The following is a 21450-nucleotide window of genomic DNA, read 5'->3' as shown; positions in this document are numbered from 1 at the left end:
ATAGATCCAGCTTTTTAAGCCAATCTGCATAACTAAGGGGTTTTAAGCTGGTAATCAATCTTGTGGCCCCTCAATATTACCCATCATGTGAAGGGACCAAAACTAGACACAGTATTCTGAATGAGGCTCCACCAAGGTTTTACAAAAGGAGAACATGGTATGTCTTATACTGAATAGTCCTGTGGAATATATTGAATAGTCCTGTGGATGCAGCCTAGTGCCCTATTTGATTTAGATATAGCTTTACAGCATTGGTCGTGAATCTTTAAAGGGTTCTGAACTATGACACCTAGGTCTTTTTCTTTTACCACTTGCTTCATTTCTGTTCTCTGTAGTGTGTATGTATGTTTAGTGCTAGTCCTGTCCACATGTATCACAATACACTTACCTAAGTTGAATATCATTTGCCATACGTGGGCCCGTACTCCCACCATATCTAGCTTTGCTTGCAGTAGTTTGGTCTCCTCCAGTCCTATCACTCGCACATATCTTGGTATCATCCTCAAACTTGCGGATCGTTTCCCTAATACCTACATCATAGTCATTTTAATAAAGATAACAAACAGCAAAGGCCCTAACACAGATCCCTGTGGAACACCACTGATGACCTGTCTCCAAGCAGATCAAAAGCCAATTCTTAATCTATTGTAATAGCTTTCTACTAATTCCACAAAATTCTATCTTGTAGAGTAACCTATTGTGAGGTACCTTATCACAGGCTTTCTGAAAATCCAAGTAGACAACATCTACTGGGTTACCCTCATCCACTAACCTAGTGACGACTTCAAAAAATTTGCTCAAACTAGTAAGACATAAACTTCTTTCCCAGAAGCGGTATTGAGTCTTCCTGTGACCCCTTCTCTATCTAGGTGATCAGCAACTCTTATGATCCCTTCAAGCATCTTACCTATTACTGAAATCAAACTAATGGGTCTATAGCTCCATGGTTCTGCTTTGTCACCCTTTTATAAAATTGGAACTACATCAGCATGTTTCCAATCCGAGGCAACAGTCCCCAGACTCTAGCAAGCTGCTAAAGATCTAGGGAAGGGGATCACAAACCACATGTCCCATCTCTTTTAAGCCTGATCTATTTTGAGGTTCTTCATTTTATCTAAGATGGTATCCTCAACTATTTTAATATTCACAATCTTAATGTTAACAGTGCAACGCAACTTAGTGCTGATTGTTGAGCGTCATCTTCATGAGTGAAGACTAATGTGAAGTAATCATTTAGTACCTCTGCCATACATGAGTCCACTTGTGTCTGTCCCAGGGAATCTTTCAGTGGCCCTATACAGTCTTTAATGGTTCTCTGACTCCAAATGTATCTAAAAAAGCTTTTACCATTTATACTGCAATTACCCACTATTCTCTTCTCCATTCATAGAATTTTACAGCACAGAAGGAGGCCATACGGCCCATCGTGCCCATGCCAGTTCTTTGAAAGAGCTATCCAATTAGTCCCACTCCCCTGCTCTTTCCCCATAGCTCTGCAATTTTTCTCCTCTTGAAGTATTTATGAATTCCCTTTTGAAAGCGGCTATTATATCTGGTTCCACCACCCTTTCACGCAGTGCATTCCTGATCATAACAACTCGCTGCATAAAAAAAATTCTCCTCATCTCGCCTCTGGTTCTTTTGCCAATTATTTCAAATCTGTGTCCTTGGTTACCAACCCTCCTGCCAGTGGAAACAGTTTCTCCTTATTTACTCTATCAATACCCCACATGATTTTGAACACCTCTATTAAATCTCCCCTAACCTTCTCTGTTCTAAGGAGAACAATCCCAGCTTCTATAGTCTTTCCACGTAACTGAAGTCCCACATCCGCGGTACCATTCCAGTCAATCTCCTCTGCACCCTCTCCAAGGCCTTGACGTCCTTCCTAAAGTGCGGTGCCCAGAATTGGACACAATACTCCAGCTGGGGCCTAACCAGTGTTTTAAAGAGGTTTAGCATAACTTCCTTGCTTTTGTACTCTGCCTTTGTTTATAAAGCAAGGAGCCCTTCTAAATAGCCTTATCAACTTGTCCTGCCACCTTAAAGATGTGTACATACACCCCCAGGCCTCTCCGTTCCTGCACTCTCTTTAAAATTGTACCATTTAGTTTATATTGACTCTTCATTCTTCCTACCAAAGTGCGTCATCACGCTGATATAGAATGTACAGCACAGAAACAGGCCATTCGGCCCAACAGGTACATGCGGGTGTTTATGCTCCACACGAGCCTCCTCCCTCCGTGTTTTATCTAACCCTATCAGCATATCCTTATTCCTTTCTCCCTCATGTTTATCTTGCTTCCTCTTAAATGCATCTATGCTAGTTTGTGGTAGCAAGTTCCACATTCTAACCACTCTTTGGGTAAAGAAGTTTCTCCTGAATTCCCGATTGGATTTATTAGTGACTATCTTATAGTTCTGGTCTCCCCCGCAAGTGGAAACATCTTCTCTATGTCTACCCTATCAAACCCTTTCGTAACCTTAAAGACCTCTATCAAGTCACCCCTCAGTTTTCTCTGCACCCACTGCTCCTCTCTTCCCCCCCCCCCCCCCCCCCCCTGCTCTAAGGGCAACTTTTGTTTCTTTTAATTGTGCATAGTACTTGTCTTTATTTTCCTTTGAATTATATTCTTTTAATCTACGAAAACATTTTTGGTTATGTATAATTTTAATGCTTTTTATTGTCAAGGGGAAAGTCATCTAGGGAAACAGTCCAGTAAAAATTTAGCTGCTTTTATATTACTCTTGTGCCATTGACCCCTGATGTGCAAATCTCTAGCAGTGGCAGTTGAGACAGATGGCCTGAAGGACCCATAGTTTTTCTTGCTGCCACTAGTCTTTCTAGCCCTAGTAATCACACTGTTCTGATAGCAGTGTAATTTGCAGCAGTAACATCAGCAACTAGAATTTTGTGCTAATGGCATGATGTGCTATTTTTTTGGCTCAACTACTGCCCTCAATTTTTCATGACTTGGGTCACCTTCACTCTCTTTTACCTGAGTGCATTGTGTTTGCATGATTTGGCCTTTGAGATAAAAGAGCTTTAAAGCATTTTGTGCACCTGGCCTTTTTATGACATGATTTTGTTCTCTTTCTCTCTGCCAGCTACTTGCTTGGTTGTTGGTCACACAGTGGAAAGTTCAAGTTTCAAAAACTTATTTGTCAACATCTCAATTGCAGTATATGATGTATTTAAGTTTTTAAAGACATCCCATCACAAGCTCCAGACATTTTAAACATAATATTTCAAATGTTTTAAATGCAGCTCCGTTATACAGTATTAACAAATATTTCAGCAGTAAAATGAGAAAAGCTCCACACTAGGTGTAATAATTTGACAGCAAACACATTACAAAAGACAGAATTGTTAAAAATTGCATCAAGCAACAAAACCACCTGCAAGTTGAGAAAAGAACAAAAATGATGATGCAAGTGAACTTTTTCCCCACCCCCAGAACGCAAATGCACAAGTCCCCAAGACCATGAAATACTGGAGTAGAATGGATCGGTGATCTGGCCTAGTACTCTAAATTCATATTCTCCAAAAGATCAGGGCTACAAATGTAAGGGCAAAGAATATGTGAAGTGGAATGAGAGTTCCACTGCTATCTTGCTCCTTTTGCAGTCTTTGGCCCACTGAGACCTGGTTGTTCTAGTCAATGTCATCTCCCAGTTCTATCATTTATGCTGAATGTCATGGATCCTTTTTGTGAATGATTATACCTGCTTATCCTCTTGATTTCCATTTTGAGATGTGAAGAAAAGTAATTCCATCTTTTTCATGGAAGATTATGGGCTCGATTTTACCAGGCCTGCGGGTTTCCGGCGGGTTGGGTTTCGGGAGCGTGGTCAACATGCTCGGTGAAATTAGTGGGTTGCCCGCGCGATCGTAGCAGGCAAACCACTAATTGGAGCCACTTACCTGCTCTTCTGGGCTCCGCGTTGCTGGTCTGCGCGTCAGGCGGGCTGCGCATGCGCAGTACGATCTGTCAGCTGGAGGCTCTCTAGTTAAAGGGGCAGTCCTCCACTGACAGATGCTGCAACCAATAGAACAAATTACAGCATGGAGCAGCCCAGGGGGAAGGCTGCTCCCAGTTTAATGATGCCTCACCCCAGGTATCATCAGATGGGGTGAGGAGGAGGGGGAGGACAGAGCTCTTCCACCCGGCGGGCGGGAAGAAGCGGCCTGCCTCTGCCACCAAGAAGGCCTGGCTCGAGGTGGCAGAGGAGGTCACCTGCACCACCAACATATCGCCCACCTGCATACAGTGCAGGAGGCGCTCCAATGACCGCAGTAGGTCAGCCACAGTGAGAACACGTAGTCTTTCCCCTACACTCCGTCTGCCACAACACTGCCCCCACCCCACATCTCCTTCGGCACCACCAACACTACTCTGTCACATCACCCCTCATACCCACTCAAACCCCGTCCTTATCTTACCTGCACCTACTCACCTCGCGAGTACTCACCCCGCCACTAACACGCAACCCAATCCTCATCTAATCTCATGGCTCTATCCCATACTCACCCTCTCGTGCATCTCTCTCACGGCCAGCCTCACTCAACCTGCCACCACCTGTGCTGCAGCCACAGGGCATGCATCACATATGTGCAGTAGGCAGCGTAAGGCAAACGTGTCGTGAGCATGAAGGGGATGCACAAGGGTGTTTGAGGGTTTGTCATGGGTGTTACCTATATTGAATTTCAGAACAACTCACATCATACATTATATTGGCACCACCACTGCCATGTCTCCGCGAATCCTGTCTGTTTTGTGCAATAATGCCCGCTCCTGGGTATCACTATGAGGACCCACCACTGATGCCACCCATTGTGTTACTGCAGAGTAGGTGCAGGTGTATTTGCAGGGCTCTTCCGCGCAGACGACTGAAGAGACATCGGCGGTGTACCCGGCTGCATCCTGGAAGGATGCGGTGGAGAAGTTGTGGAGGGCAGTGGTGACTGGCAGCGACAGGTAAGCAGATGGTGCTGGCTCGGCATGAAAGAGGCTGCAGATGTCCACGACTACATGTCGAGTGAATCTGCGCCTCCGTGTGCACTGCTGCTCGGAGAGGTCCGGGGAGCTGCGCCTCGGTCTGTGGACCCTGTGGCGAGGGTAGTGCCCTCTGCAACGCTTCTCTCTGTGGTAGCCCTCCCTCCTGCTGTGCAGGTGGATGTGTCACAGCACTCTGTTGTGGAGCTCCACGTGTCAGAGGTGGACGGCGTGGATGGCGAGGCTGGCGATGTTGTGCGCCCTCCGAGGAGGTCATGACTGCAGCTACGGTGGCCCCCATCCGTAATATGTACATCTGAGGGGGTCCGCAAGGTAGGCACATGTCTCCGGACCCCGGGGTAAGTGTGCAGGTTGGTGACTTTGACCGTCAGGAGGGGGGTGGTGGAGGCCACACTTTGTCCCAAGTGACAGAGCGGCCTCCTGCAATGGGTGAGGGTCTCCCTCCCCCCCACCCCGCCCCGACACCTGTCAAATGGACCTTTGCAGCTGCCACAGGCTGACGGCTGCAACACGTCCAGTTCAACTAGGACTGTTTCCCCCAGCGTGTGAAACAGTCCCATGTTTCTCCAAAATCACACACAGTCCCTTAATCAGGTCAGTTAATGACCTGAACAAGCAAAATAAATACATTCAAGTGGCATCCCACTGGCTTTAATTGCCTGCGGGATTCCCACCAGCGGGGGCTACGCACGCACCCCCGCACGTCATCGGGGAACCCGGAAGTGGGCGGGATCGTGGCGCGATCCGGTCACGTGCCTGGATATCGGGATTTTCGGGCCCCCCCCCCCCCGCTGGAAACGCACAGGAAACCCGCCGGTAAAATCGAGCCCTATGTGATTACGCAGATGTCCAAACTTGAGTTTCACCATCACCCATCGCCTGAGGATTAGAGACTTTTGAGTGCTAGTAGTGGAAATAAAATATGAACATTAAGTCTGATGTGAGAAAAGGCCATTCAGCTTATTGTATCCAGAAACCATGTCTGATTATGATCTCACCAACTCACCATCACCATCTGCTTATCCTTAGTTTAAGGAATATAAAGTTCTTTCCCTTGGGAATCAAGCAGTGCTATTAATATCTTTCATACCTGTTGAGACAGGTGATTAAGGGTATCAGTCCAGGTCTGTCTCAGTGGTTTCAATTGACTCCTTTAGTTTCTCTGAGAACCTGGTCTACATGTTGATTATCCTCAGTGGGATGTATTTTTCTAATCTCAAACCTTGCTCAGGCTTTTGAATTTTGTACTTGTGTTTTCTACTCCTACGCTCATTGTCCTAGTTGCTTCAACCTTATTTATACATTTCATTATTTTAAAGTCCTTTAATCTTTTTTGAACTCTTCTAATGAGCACTATCCTTTTTGGTGTAGGTTGACCCAAACTGCATGTTATATTCCAGAAATTCATAGAATCTTGGAGCACAGAAGGAGGACATTCGGCCAAACATGCCTGTGCTGGTTCTTTGAAAGAGCTGTCCAATCTACTCCCATACCCTACCTTTTTCCTATAACCCTGCAAATTAGTCCTCTTCAAGTACATGTCCAGTTGCCTTTTGAAAGTTCCTATGGAATCTGATTCCACCATCCTTGCAGGTAGTGTGTTCCAGATCTTAACAACACTCTGTGGAAAAAATTCTCCTCATTTCCCCTCTAGTTCTTTTGCCAATTATTTTAAGTCTATGACCTCTGGCTATCGACCCACTTGCCAGAGGAAACAGTTTCTCCCTACTTGTTCCATCAAAACCCCATATTATTTTGAATACCTCTTATCAGGTCTCCCCCTCACCTTTTCTGCTCCAATGAGAACAATCCCAGCTTCTCCAATCTCTCCACATAACTGAAGTTTCTCATCCCTGGTAACATCCTAGTAAACCTCCTCTGCACCCTCTCGAAGGCCTTGACATTCTTCCTAAAGTGTGGTGCCCAGAATTGTACACAATACTCCAGCTGAGGTCTAACCAGTGATTTATAAAGGTTCAGTATGACTTCCTTGTTTTTATACTCACTGCCACTATTTACAAAGCCAAGTATCCCATATGCTTTCTTAACTGCCTTTTCAACTTGCCCTGCCACCTTCAAAGATTTGTGAATATGCACCCCCAGGTCCCTCTGTTCTTGCACCCCCCTCAAAATAGTACCATTTAGATTATACTGCCTCTCCATGTTGTTCCTCCCAAAGTGCATCACTTCACACTTATCCACATTAAATTGCATCTGCCATGAGTCTGCCCATTTCACCAGTCTGTCTATGTCTTCCTGTAGTCTGCTACTATCCTCCTCGCTGTTTACTACATTGCCAAGTTTTGTATAGGCTCCAAACTTCGAAATTGTACTCCCTATAGCTAAGTCCAGGTCATTTATATACAACAAGAAAAGCAATGGTCTTAATACCAACCCCCGGGGAACCCCACTGCATACTTAAGAACATAAGAAATAGGAGCAGGAGTAGGCCATCCGGCCCCTCGAGTCTGTTCCACCATTCAACAAGATCATGGCTGATCTTCTACCTCAACGCCATTTTCCTGCACCATCCCCATATCCTTTGATGCCTTTAATATCTAGAAATCTATTGATCTCTGTTTTGAATGTACTCAATGACAGAGCCTCCACAGCCCTCTGGGGTAGAGAATTCCAAAGATTCACCATCCTCTGAGTGAAGAAATTTCTCCTCATCTCAGTCCTAAATGGCCTACCTCTTATTCTGAGACTGTGACCCTTGGTTCTGGATTCCCAGCCGGGGAAACATCCCCCTTGCATCTACCGTCGAGCCCTGTAAGAATTTTGTCAGTTTCAATGAGATCACCTCTCATTCTTCTAAACTCTAGAGAATACAGGCCTAGTCTACTCAATCTCTCCTCATACGACAATCCCGCCATCCCAGGAATCAGTCTGGTGAACCTTCGTTGCACTCCCTTTATGGCAAGTATATCCTTCCTTAGGTAAGGAGACCAAAATTGTACACACTACTCCAGGTGCGATCTCACCAAGGCCCTATATAATTGCAGTAAGACATCTTTACTCCTGTACTCAAATCCTCTTGTAATAAAGGCCAACATACCATTTGCCTTCCTAATTGCTTGCTGCACTTGCATGTTAGCTTTCAGTGACTCATGTACAGGGACGTCCAGGTTCCTTTGAACATCAACATTTCCCAATCTCTTACCATTTAAAAAATACACGGCATTTCTGTTTTTCCTACTAAAGTGGATAACTTCACATTTTTCCACATTATATTCCATCCACCATATTCTTGCCCCACTCATTTAGCTTGTCTATATCCCCTTGAAGTCTCTTTGCATCCTCCTCACACCTCACATTCCCACCTAGTTTTGTGTCATCAGCAAACTTGGAAATATTGCATTTGGTCCCCTCATCTAAATCATTGATATAAATTGTGACTAGCTGGGGCCCGAGCACCGATCTCTGCGGTACCCCATTAGTAACAGTCTGTCAACTTGAAAAAGATCCGTTTATTCCTACACTCTGTTGTCTGTCTGTTAACCAATTCTCAATCCATGCCAGTATATTACCCCCAATTCCATGTGCTCTAACTTTGTTCACCAACCTCCTGTGTTGGGACCTTATCGAAAGCCTTTTGAAAATCCAAGTACACCACATCCACTGGTTCCCCCTTTATCTATTCTACTAGTTACATCTTCCCTCCAGTCAGAAAAACATCTGTTCACCATTATTCTCTGCCTCCTATCCCTTAGCCAATTACATACCTAAATTGCCACCCTCCCTTTAATCCCTTGTGCTTCTATTTTCCAAATAAGTCTGTTGTGTGGTACTTTATCAAATGCCTTTTGGAAGTCCATATGTACAACATCTACTGCACTACCTCCATCAACCCTCTCTGTTACTTCATCAAAGACCTCAATCAGGTGAGTCAGACACGATTTGCCCATTCAAATTCATGCTGGCTGTCCCTAATTAACCATACATCTCCAAGTGAGAATTAATTTGTCCTTGACAATGGTCTCTAGTAGTTTTCCCGCCACTGACGTTAAACCTGATAACTAAATAAAGGCCAGTCAGTCTATCACTTCCCCTTTTTTGAATAGGGGTGTAACATTTGCAATCCTCCATTCCTCTGGAACCACTCCCATATACAAGAAGGATTGAAAGATTGTGGTCAGAACTTCTGCTATCTCCACGCTTGCTTCCCTCAGCAACCTAGAATGCATCCCATCTGGGTGACTTGTTAACTTTGAATGGTGCAAACTATTTAGCAGCTCCTTTCCATCTATTTTTGTCCTATTCAATATCTCTACTCCCTCCTCCTCTACTGCAACATTAACTTCATCCCCTTCTTTTGTAAAGACAGGTGTACCTCAGATTTCTTTTTTTGTCTTTAATCGACCCCACCATTCCTTTAACTATCCTTTTATATGTTTATAAAAGATTTTTGGGTTCCCTTTTATGTTACCCACTAATCTTTTCTCATTCTCTCTTTGGCCTTCCTATATTGTATTTCGATTTCCCCCTGCATTCTCTCTATTCTACCTGGTTTTCTACTGCATTCTATGCCTGACATTTGTCGTAAACCTTTTTCTGTTTTATTTTAACTTCCATTTCCTTTGTCACCCAGGGAACTCTGGGTATGGAGGTCCCATCTTTCCTTCTGGGAATATGCTTGGTTTGTACCCAAACTATCTCCACCTTGAAGGCCTGCCATTGCTCATTTACTGTTTTCTTGACCAATCTTTGTTTCCAATCCATTTGTGCTAGATCTCAAATCATTGAAATTGGCTCTCTTCCAGTTGGATATTTTCACCTTCGATTTTTCTTTCCGTAACTACTTTAAACCTAATTATATTATGATCACTGTTACCCCAGATGTTCTCCCACTGAAACACACTCCTCTTGCCCTACTTCATTACCTAGAACTAGATCCAGCACTGCTTCCTCACCATTGATCTATAGAATGTCAGACAACTTATCCAGTACCTCCCATTCCATCGGATTTGACTTATCCATAACTGCTTCACACTAACCAGATGCTTTCAGGGTGTGATCAATGATAGAATAATGGGATGTTACAACACAGAAATAGACCATTTGACCCATCAAGTCTGTCCTGGTGTTATTCCCATTCCTTGTTATTTTTAAAGCAACTATAATTCCCTTTTAAAAGAATTTATGGGCACACATCAGCAACAGGTTGTGACAGAAAATTCCACATTCTAACCACCGTCTGTATGAAGATTGTTTTTTCTAATCTCTGCTTTAGGTCTTTTTATGATTAACTTAAATTTATGCACTTTTGTTACCATCATGCTGACCAATGGAAACAATCAATCCATATTTATCTTCACAATCCAGAAGACCTCCATTGACTTACTCTTTCACCTCTAATGAAAAAAAGTCCTAACTTCTCAAGTCTCTCTTCAGACCTCTAACCTGCTATCCCTGGTAACGTGTTAGTGAATCTGCATTGCACCTTTTCCTTCTTATGGGATCCCAAAACTGCACACTGCACCAACTGTGACTTAACTAAGGCCTTGTACTAGTGCCATATCACCTTTGTGTGTTGTATTCAGAACCAAAAATTGCCTTTTTATGGCTTTTAACTCCTTGAGTTACTACATTTAAAGACCTGTGTAGCTGCACAGAGGTGGTTCTTCTCCAATAAGTTGGGAGGCACAGTAAGTAGTGCAGATGGGAGCAGGAAGTTACAAAGGGACATAGACAGATTAAGTTAGTGGGCAAAACTGTGGCAAATTAAGTTCAATGTGGGGTCATCGACTTTGGATCCAAGAAAGAAAAATTGGAGCATTTTCTAAATGGTGAGAAACCAGGAACTGTGGAGAAGCAAAGAGAGTTAGGTGTCCATGTACACATTACTAAAAGCTAGTGAGGTACAAAAAAGCAATCAAAAATTGCTAATGGAATGTTGGCCTTTCTGTCAAGGGGGCTGTAATACAGAGGGGAGGAAGTGATGCTTCAGTTGTATAGAGCTTTGGTCAGACCCCATTTGGAGTATTGCGTTCAGTTCTGGGCACTGTACCACAGGAAGGCTATATTGGCCTTGGAGCGGGCGCAGCACAGATTCACCGGAATGATACCAGAGGTTAAAGAGTTAAATTACGAGGTCAGGTTGCATAAACTTGGGTTGTATTCCCTTGAGTGTGGAAGAGTGAGGAGTGATCTAATCATGGTGTTTAAAATGATAAAAGGATTCTATAGGGTAGGTAAAAAGAAACTATTTCCACTGGTGAGTGGATCCAGAACAGGAGGGACATAATCTTAAAATTAGAGCCAGACCATTCAGGTATGAAACCAGGAATCATAGAAAGGTTACAGCATGGAAGAGAGGCCATTCGGCCCATCCAGTCCATGCCGGCTTTATGCAAGAGCAGTCCAGCTAGTCCCACTCCCCTGCTCTATCCCCATAGCCTTGCAATTTGTTTCCTTTCAAGTACTTATCCAGTTCCCTTTTGAAGGCCATGATTGAATCTGCCTCCACCATCCCATCGGGCAGTGCATTCCAGATCCTAACCACAAGTTTTTCCTCATGTCACCTTTGGTTCTTTTGACAATCACCTTAAATCTATGTCCTCTGGTTCTTGACCCTTCTGCCAATGGGAACAGTTTCTTTCTATCTACTCCGTCTAGACCCTTCATGATTTTGAATACCTCTATCAAATCTCCTCTCAACCGTCTCTGTTCCGAGGAAAACAACCCCAGCTTCTCCAGTCTATCCACGTAACTAAAGTCCCTCATCGCTGGAATCATTCTAGTAAATCTCTTCTGCACCCTCTCTAAGGCCTTCACATCTTTCGTAAAGTGCGGTGCCCAGAACTGGACACAATACTCCAGTTGTGGCCGAACCAGTGTTTTCTAAAGGTTCATCATGACTTCCATATTTTTGTACCCTGTGCCTCTATTTATAAAGCCCAGGATGCTGTAAGCTTTTTTAACCACTTTCTCAACCTGCCCTGCCACCTTCAACGATTTGTGCACATATACCGCCAGATCTCTCTGTTCCTGTACTCCTTTTAGAGTTATGCCCTTTAGTTTATATTGCCTCTCCTCATTCTTCCTACTGAAATGTATCACTTTGCATTTTTCTGCGTTAAATTTCATCTTCCATGTGTCCATCCATGCCACCAGTCTGTCGATATCCTCTTGAAGTCTATCACTATCCTCCTCACTGGTTACTACCCTTCCAAGATTTGTGTCATCTGCAGATTTTGAAATTGTACCCTGTACACCCAAGTCCAAGTCATTAATATATATCAAGAAAAGCAGTAGTCCCAGCACCGACGCCAGTCCGAAAAAGAACTGTTCACCATCACTCTCTGTTTCCTGTCCCTTAGCCAATTCTGTATCCATGTTGCTACCGCCCCCTTTATTCCATGGGCTGCAATCTTGATGATAAGCCTACCATACGGCACTTTATCAAACATCTTTTGAAAGTCCATATACACCACATCAACTGCATTGCCCTCATCGCCCCTCTCTGTTAGCTCATCATAAAAAACTCTATCAGGTTAGTTAAACACGATTTGCCTTTAACAAATCTGTGCTGGCTTTCCCTAATCAATCCACCCTCGTCCAAGTGACTGTTAATTCTGTCCCGGATTATCGTTTCAAAAAGTCCCCCCCACCCCCACCGATAAACTGACTGGCCTATAGTTGCTGGGTTTATCCTTACACCCTTTTTTGAACAAGGGTGTAACATTTGCAATTCTGCAGTCCTCTAGCACCACCATGTAAGGAAGCACTTCTTCACACACAAGGTAGTAGAAATCTGCAATTCTCTCCCCTCAAAAGACTGTGGATGCTGGGTCAGTTGAAACTTTCAGGACTGAGGTTGATAGATTTTTGTTAGGTAAAGGGATGTGGACCAAAGGCGGGTAAATGGGGTTGAGGTACAAATTAGCCATGATCTAATTGTATGGCAAAACAGCCTTAGAATCATAGAAGTTTACAACAGGGAAACAGGCCCTTCAGCCCAACTTGTCCATGTCGCCCAGTTTATACCACTAATCTAGTCCCAATTGCCTGCACTTGGCCCATATCCCTCTATACCCATCTTACCCATGTAACTGTCCAAATGCTTTTTAAAAGACAAAATTGTACCCGCCTCTACTACTGCCTCTGGCAGCTCGTTCCAGACACTCACCACCCTTTGAGTGAAAAAATTGCTCCTCTGGACCCTTTTGTATCTCTCCCCTCTCACCTTAAATCTATGCCCCCTCGTTATAGACTCCCCTACCTTTGGGAAAAGATTTTGACTATCTACCTTATCTATGCCCCTCATTATTTTATAGACTTCTATAAGATCACCCCTAAACCTCCTACTCTCCAGGGGAAAATAGTCTCAGTCTATCCAACCTCTCCCTATAAGTCAAATCATCAAGTCCCGGTAGCATCCGAGTAAATCTTTTCTGCACTCTTTCTAGTTTAATAATATCCTTTCTATAATAGGGTGACCAGAACTTTACACAGTATTCCAAGTGTGGCCTAACTAATGTCTTGTACAACTTCAACAAGACATCCCAACTCCTGTATTCAATGTTCTGACCAATGAAACCAAGCATGCCGAATGCCTTCTTCACCACCCTATCCACCTGTGATTCCACTTTCAAGGAGCTATGAACCTGTACTCCTAGATCTCTTTGTTCCATAACTCTCCCCAACGCCCTACCATTAACGGAGTAGGTCCTGGCCCGATTCGATACCAAAATGCATCACCTCGCATTTATCTAAATTAAACTCCATCTGCCATTCATCGGCCCACTGGCCCAATTTATCAAGATCCCGTTGCAATCCTAGATAACCTTCTTCGCTGTCCACAATGCCACCAATTTTGGTGTCATCTGCAAACTTACTAACCATGCCTCCTAAATTCTCATCCAAATCATTAATATAAATAACAAATAACAGTGGACCCAGCACCAATCCCTGAGGCACACCGCTGGTCACAGGCCTCCAGTTTGAAAAACAACCCTCTACAACCACCCTCTGTCAAGTCTTGAGGGGCTGAATGGCCTACTCCTGTTCCTGTGTTCCAAAACCTTATAATTTAAGGTGTATTTTCTTTTTCCATTCTTCCAGAATTTATTACCCACATTTTTCTACATTGAACTGCATATGCTATCTTTTTGGAGTAGCTTAGACAAAAAACAAATGGGAAAAAGAGTAGTGTTTGAATGTATTGCAGTGCACATAAATAAGCTGGGAGAACTGGAAGCAATTATTTTACAGGAAGATCTAGATTTACTAGCATTAGCAGAAACTAAGCTGCAAACTGGAAAGAATGGAATAATCTATAAAATCTACATTCAGTGCATTTCCTTTATCTATTCTGTTGTTTGTTCAAAGAGTTCTATAACATTGGTCAAGTATAGCCTACCTTTTAGAAATCTGTGCTTAAAAGTTCCTGATTAACTCACGTTTCTTCAAATGCTGGTAATTTATAATGACAAAGTTGACACACAAGTGTGACTAAACGTGGTAACAGGAAGTAAGGTTTTTTAGATGAGAAGTGTACGTAGATGTAATATCTTCAATATGGCCCCCTCCTTACTCTTGCTGCAACTATGCCCTCCTAACGCTCGCTCCGGCTGCGCCCTCCTAACGCTCGCTCCGGCTGCGCCCTCCTAACGCTCGCTCCGGCTGCGCCCTCCTAACGCTCGCTCCGGCTGCGCCCTCCTAACGCTCGCTCCGGCTGCGCCCTCCTAACGCTCGCTCCGGCTGCGCCCTCTATTCTTCCATCTTGTCTCCCTTCCCCCTCCCAGAGAAATACACAAAATTGTCAAAACACTGCATCCCAAATGGAAACGAATCTGGTGTCCTTACGGACCTCAATTTTGGAAACTAATGTTTTAAATCATTATCTCTTAAATAATCTAAAAGAATTGTGTGTAAGGGGGAAGGGTACGGAGGTACTTCCAGTGCAAAGCAGTTACTTAGCTGCATATGTTAAATTTTGTCCATTTTATACGTGCTGTAGCCTTCCTGTGGGATTAATGTGCAATCTTTGTATATTATACATAGGGCAACTTAGTGAAACAATATTCTTTCGTTGAGGTATTGCCCTTGTCTAGCCAGTGGATTCAAATCATTAGAGTACTGCCTCTATTTTTAGCAGTACTTGAAATGCACCTGTTTGTACATTGAAAATGGCTTAATATGCTGGACTACCTGCTGAGAGTCTAATCTTCCTCATTGTGCATTCTTTACAATGTATACTGCTCCCACCCAGTTTCTGTTGAACTTGGTGCTGAAACTAATCAAACTTGTTTTATTGCTCATGTGGAACATTGGAGGCTGTTGTTGCTCCTGCCTTCAGTTGAAAGAAATAAAGATGAGACGTCTACTGCTGAATAAGAGGAAGTCACCAGATGAACATTGCATGAAATTCTTAACAGGATAGTTTTCCTTGTTAATTTCCTCCATGAAGATGGCATATTGGATGTTGTAAAGGAAGAATGGACTACATTGAAATAGTGAAGACAGTATCTATAGATTATTTCATATCTCTATCACAAAATTATTTTATTTTTATGAAACAGGTATGTATTCTTTTCAAAAAGATGAATCAGTTATTAAGGAGGATAGCTGACACATTCAGCGTTGGTAAAGTTATACTTGAACCTGCCTTTTCTGCTGGCTTCCAGAATTAAATTGCAGCTTCTTAACTTTATCATTTTTATAATTTTTAGGCCAGAACTGCTTGAACAACTCTGGAAAGCAAGAGATGACAGGAAGAAATTACGCAAGACACTGCGTGAGTTTGAAGAGGAGTTCTATCAAAAAAATGGAAGGTTTGTTTGTTAGCCTTTCTTTATTTAATCATAAGAACATGGATCTAGAAAAGGTAATTTTGCTCACCAATAACTGCTTCCACATACAGCACACCCCATCATATACCCTTTGCTATTCATTTCATTTCTTGAAGGAAAGTTCTGATCTGCCCTCCACAGACAACATAGTCTCCAATTCCTTCCCCTGCTCAAGAATTATTTAGTTATCACAATATATACCTATGTCTGTAACGTCCTATGCCATTACCAATTAAATATTTATCGGGTTCCTTTTTGAAGGAATTAATTAACTTTTCTTCAATTGTTTTTGCTGGGAATTTGTTCCGGATAACAGCTACTTGGGGCTAGGAGATTGTGTTCTATTAATCTCTAATCTCTTGAGATTTGTTAATTTAAAATCCTTGCCCTCTAGTTCTGTGCTTAGTCTAAAACAAATAATCTGCTTATAATTCCATGCCTTTCCATATTTTAAAAACCTGGATAATGTCTCCCATCAATCATCTTTAATGGAAGCAAGTTCCGGAAATTTTTTTGTCACTCTTTGAAACCTCTCAACCACAATGCACTTTTGTAGGTACAGTCCCCAAAATTGCATACAACATTCCTCACCACACTGGATGGAATAAGTTTTCTGATTAATTTTGTTGATACCAGATTCACATTGGAAATTGTTAGTGAATCATCAATAGTCACATACAGATTTTTTTTCTTTCAAAATCGACCCGTTCATTGTAGACGTTGCCAGTTTCTGTTTCAGTGTGAATTACCTTACATGGAATTTTACAGCGCAGAAACAGGCCATTCAGTACAACAGATTTATGCTCCACACGAGCCTCCTCCCACCTTACCTACATTTTATATTTATGTTAAAATCTATTGATGTAGATCTTAGTGAATGATGTTTATCTCCTTTATGTTTCTCAGCTGACCACATAGGTTGGTGTCAGTAAATTTTATAATGTGATCCGGTAGTTGCCAACTAAATGATTAGCATTCTGCAACTTTAACGTTTTTGTATGTAACCTTAAACTAACATTTAGTCCAGGCTTATGATTGCTAGCAGTGATTGGCTTGTGCACGAGAAGTTGCCAGGATTTTGATAGAGCATAATGATGGACATTTTCTGATAACTGTCATTATCCAGTGCTGCACAGGCTCTATCCAGGATGTGTCTCTTGCTCACCGCGTCTCTCTCTCGTTTGCTGTGTGTCTCTGTCCCGCTCGCCGTTTCTGTTTCTATCTCGCCGCGCCTATTTCTCACTCTCGCCGCCTGGCCCGCCCGCGCTCTCGCCGCTTACTACAGGAACTTGCTGTTGTCAGCTACGTGATTAGCATTCCAGCGAGGATTGTAGTATCATTGTGATTTTGGATAAGATGGACGGACTGTGTGCTTTTTTAGCACCAACATCAGTGTCCAATTGGTCACTGACATACACTGGTTACAATATTAAGTGACTTTCCAGCACATTAATTTGCAACCTGCTTAACTCTCTTGACTGCAGTATAAATTTAGACTAGTCACATAGATATACCTTTTAGCTTTTATACATTGTTTTCCATTATCCAGATTTTATACATTTTTATACTAAGTTAATTGTAACCTATTTCACTTTCTGGACACAAATGATTGTGTATTAGCTTAATTGATTAGTACTGGAAATTAAAATTGGCATAGGAAAATCTATAGTTTTTCCCAAATTACAGTTGAATCTCATTTGGTTGAATGTTGTAGGAATGTACAGAAAGAAGATCGTGCTCCAATGATTGAAGAGTACAGAGAATATAAACGCATAAAAGCCAGAGTCAGGCTTTTGGAAGCTCTTATTAGCAAGCAAGATTCTGCAAAATCAATTTAAGTTAGTTTGATGTTAATCAGTACTATCTTTATCATGAGCAATGTGTTGAACACTTTATCTTATGGAACTGGTGCTTACCTCTTTTGTAACATACCCTTGCCTAAAGCCAATTTGTGCACTTTACTCTGGTGCTTCTTACACTGTAATGAGCAAAGGGTAAGGTTGTACCCCAAGGATGCTATGAATGGTAGATGGCTCCAGAGTAACGAGGATGACAGACTAAATCAGAACTGACTAATGTTTTGCAAGGTTGATGCATCTTGTTCTGAAATGGATGGTAGTAATATATTTACTGTGGGTACTTAATGTTTTTTGAGTTATCTGTTGATGAAATACAGTGTAGAATGCGAAGAATCATACACTTGTCCATAATCCATCTTCTAGATTTCAAGACTGATTACAAAAAGTGGGACGATAATGTGTTTATTTTGTTTCCATCTGTGTTTGCTGCATCACATAGCTGATTTGTTCATTTCAGCATCCAGCATCAAATTTTTTAGTTCGAACTTCAGTTTTCCAAAGCATTTGTCATACAATTGCTACTCTGTTCAGAGCGGAAAGGTGGAGCAGTGATTTTCAGTAGAATTCCTCTTAAACCACCAGTCACCCATTTTGTGAAGTGGGCAGAGTCTGAGCCAGAAAGTGGAGGTATTACACCTGTTACACTTGCTGTATATAATAGATTGAAGTTGCTGTTACTGTAGTTTGCTGTCCACAGTGGTACAGAAAGCACTAACATACAGTAAATGTTTACTAAATTGCTGTTACTTTTACTAAGTGTATTAACATTTTGAGATTTTTTTCTGCTGAGTGAAATATTTGGCAGAGTTTGATTTATGAATGTGTTTTTAATGCAAAATACCTGCTTTCAGTATAACTTCTTATCTTGTGCCACTTTCTACTGCTGAAGACTGCTCAATTGCAGTATGAGGTGTTAGATTTATTGTGCAGCGATCTTGTGTTTTTTTAAAAAGAAACACTTTTGGAAACAATATGAAAACTGTTTTTGAGTCTTCTTGTCATTCAAAGAAATAAGATGGGTGATGCTTTATAATACTGTTTGTAACTGTGAGATCATTGCATGCACCTACTGTATATGTGTAATTTAAGCAGCTACCTTTTATTTTTTGCATGATTTTAATAAATAGTACTTGCAAAACTTCTGAATGTAAACAGCACAAGGACCCTGTATTGAAAGCAGAGATTTGTTAAGATTGAATACAATGTTGCATCTTAATTAGAAATATGCATTGAAAGAGATAGAATGTGTACATTTTTGTACATGATTGGGTTTGTTTTTGTGTAACAAAACAATGCAGCAAATTGCAGCAAAAATGTATGTTGACATTTCATTGTTGAAAATTACAATATTACTGCATTACAATATGAAGACTTTAATAAATGCATGGTCTCAGCACTTTCAGGCGTTGTCTTGTGTGCATATATAGCTGTATGGTGGTACTTTTATAGTAATGTATAATTTCTACACTTCTGTTTTAATGTTTTTTTAAAAACCTGTATTTATCTGTATATTTCGGTGTGTTGAAATGTTTAACCAGTCTTATTCACTCTTGCATAGTGATAACTTGCTTGATCCACATATTGAAATTGCTTGAAAATTTAAAGATAAATTAGATTTTAATGGAATATGTAGAAAAAAAATCATAAGAGCAATAAAATTAAAAATTTGAACTGTGGAATAACATTCTGATAAGTGCTAGATGTTTGAAGCAGTTTTTTGCTTGGGATAAACAAATTTCATGTAACATAACTATGCATGGCAAGAACTTCTTAACGTGCCATCATTTTTGCCAACCTGGGACTTTAAAGAAAGTGGTTTCATGTTATGGTGAACTGTAGGATTTACCACAGTGCATGTTACATGTAGATTATTTATTTTGGAAGTTTAATATATCAATTAGTTTTCCTAATATATTTGCTGTGTCATTTACTTTAATAAAATATTTCCCATATTAGTCTGGCATTTACTTGAATGAATTAATATTTTATTTCATAACTGACTTTCACCATAGCAGTACATACAACATTCAGCCACAGCTCATATTAGCAAACTTTGCCCTAATAGTGTAACACTAAAATTGGTATATTTGGGCTAGTGTGTTGTATGATATATATCACAGATTGGATATTACAATATCCAATCAGGCAGCTGGGTTATGGTGTGATATAAATGATTCTTCTTTTGTATGGTATTAAATGAAGAAACCCTGAGCAGCAAAAAATGGCGCTAGTGCTTTTTTGAAATAAATGTGAAGACCCTGTCAATAGCTTTTAATGTCCAATGGTGTCTGTTTTACTAACTGGAATGATGTTATAACTTTGAAATGGTTATAGCTTTAAATATCCTCATATGTGTCAGCTTGGCTCAGTAGTACTCTTGCCTCTTAAGTCAGAATGTTCTTGATTCAAGCACCACTCCAAAACTTTTAGCACATAATCTGACAGTTCAATACAGTACCGAGGGAGGGCAGTCTTTCGGATGAGACGTTAAACCAAAGCTTCATCTGTCTATTCAGGTGGATGGCAAAGATTCATTGGTACTATTTGAAGAAGAGCAGGGAGTTTTCATGGTGCCCTGGCTATCATTGCTCCCCAACCACCACCAAAAACAGATTAACTGGTTATTCATCTGACTTACTATTTGTGAGATTTTGCCATGTGCAAATTAGCTGTTGAGTTTGCTTACATAAGTGACAACAGTTCAAAAGTAAATTATTGGATGTGAAATTATTTGAGATGTCCTGAGCACTTAAGTTATATAGATACAAGTTGGCTCTTCCTTTCTCAAAGCAAAATAGGAATCTTTTACAATAATATGTGGAGCTCAATTGGTTATGTTCAGCTGCATATTTAAATTAAAATATAAAATTACATGGACTTATTTTTACTGGAAATGTTCTCCGTATTTGTACAGTTCAATTTCCCAGCAATAAATAAGCAACATACACATAAGGTTGTCAGTAACTTTCATAAGTTTAAAAAATAAGCCACTTGGTTGCTTTAACTTATTCCTGGCTGAAATTTTGTTCGTCACAGGTGAACTGTCTTAGTCTGTTTTGAAATCTGTTGGTTTTAGATTCTGGTGCTAAGTTTATTGACTGAACTGGAATCGATCTTCAGGCCTGCATTCTTAGCTACACTTAGCCATTCTTGCCCAGCTACTCAGAATAACATTTTCCCAGTGTAACTCACAGCATTAATGCATTTTCTGTTCTGCACTGTACTATGGGAAACCAGAATATCCAGATGAGTGATCACTGAAGGCAGTAAGAGAAACTGGTTATGTAGCAGAGATGTGACTGATGTAATATTTGGGAAATGTGTACTGATATCCTAGTAACACTAAACCAATGTGCCAAGGACTCTGAAGGACCAGATAAATTAGAATCTTCTATGTATGAATTTAGCAAGTTCTTGGTGAGCTATTGTGAATGTATAGTTATGGGATTGAGATAGCTGGTGTAGGTGTTGTGCTGACTTTTTCCAATAAATCTAATTCATCAATTTAATCATTTTAATCCCTAGGGTGCCAAAAAAAACTTATTTTGGTGGTGTATATTTCACTGGACCATTGACGAGTTATTTAATTGATGCTGCAGAGTGCCTCATGTCACCGAGAAAACTTACCAGATTGACCTGGTCATCTAAATGTGACAAACCAGTCCTGTGTTTTATTAACTGAAAAACTGGCCTTTGTTGCCAGTTTACAACCATTTAAAACTAATGTGATTTCTAGATTGGGAAGGTCTGTGAAGATACTGGGAAAAAGGTAACTAT

At 41.3% G+C, this 21450-nt stretch overlaps 1 protein-coding gene across 7 annotated transcripts in view; it reads left to right on the top strand.

Moving 5' to 3' along the window:
- Window positions 1–19628, top strand: part of fam13b (family with sequence similarity 13 member B) — a 149419-nt gene extending 129791 nt beyond the window's left edge. For all 7 annotated transcript variants that reach the window (XM_067996271.1, XM_067996270.1, XM_067996268.1 and 4 more), the window contains 2 exons: window positions 15695–15796; window positions 17529–19628. In XM_067996271.1, coding sequence (XP_067852372.1) covers window positions 15695–15796; window positions 17529–17652 — 226 coding nt within the window. In that variant the 3' untranslated portion in view covers window positions 17653–19628. The remainder of the gene's footprint in view (window positions 1–15694; window positions 15797–17528) is intronic.
- Window positions 19629–21450: the final 1822 nt, after the last annotated feature.

Source organism: Heptranchias perlo, chromosome 14 (genome assembly GCF_035084215.1).
Source record: "Heptranchias perlo isolate sHepPer1 chromosome 14, sHepPer1.hap1, whole genome shotgun sequence".
Classification (NCBI taxonomy): domain Eukaryota; kingdom Metazoa; phylum Chordata; class Chondrichthyes; order Hexanchiformes; family Hexanchidae; genus Heptranchias; species Heptranchias perlo.
The sequence above is the reverse complement of the archived record's forward strand: the minus strand, read 5'-3'. Positions and strand labels throughout refer to the sequence as shown.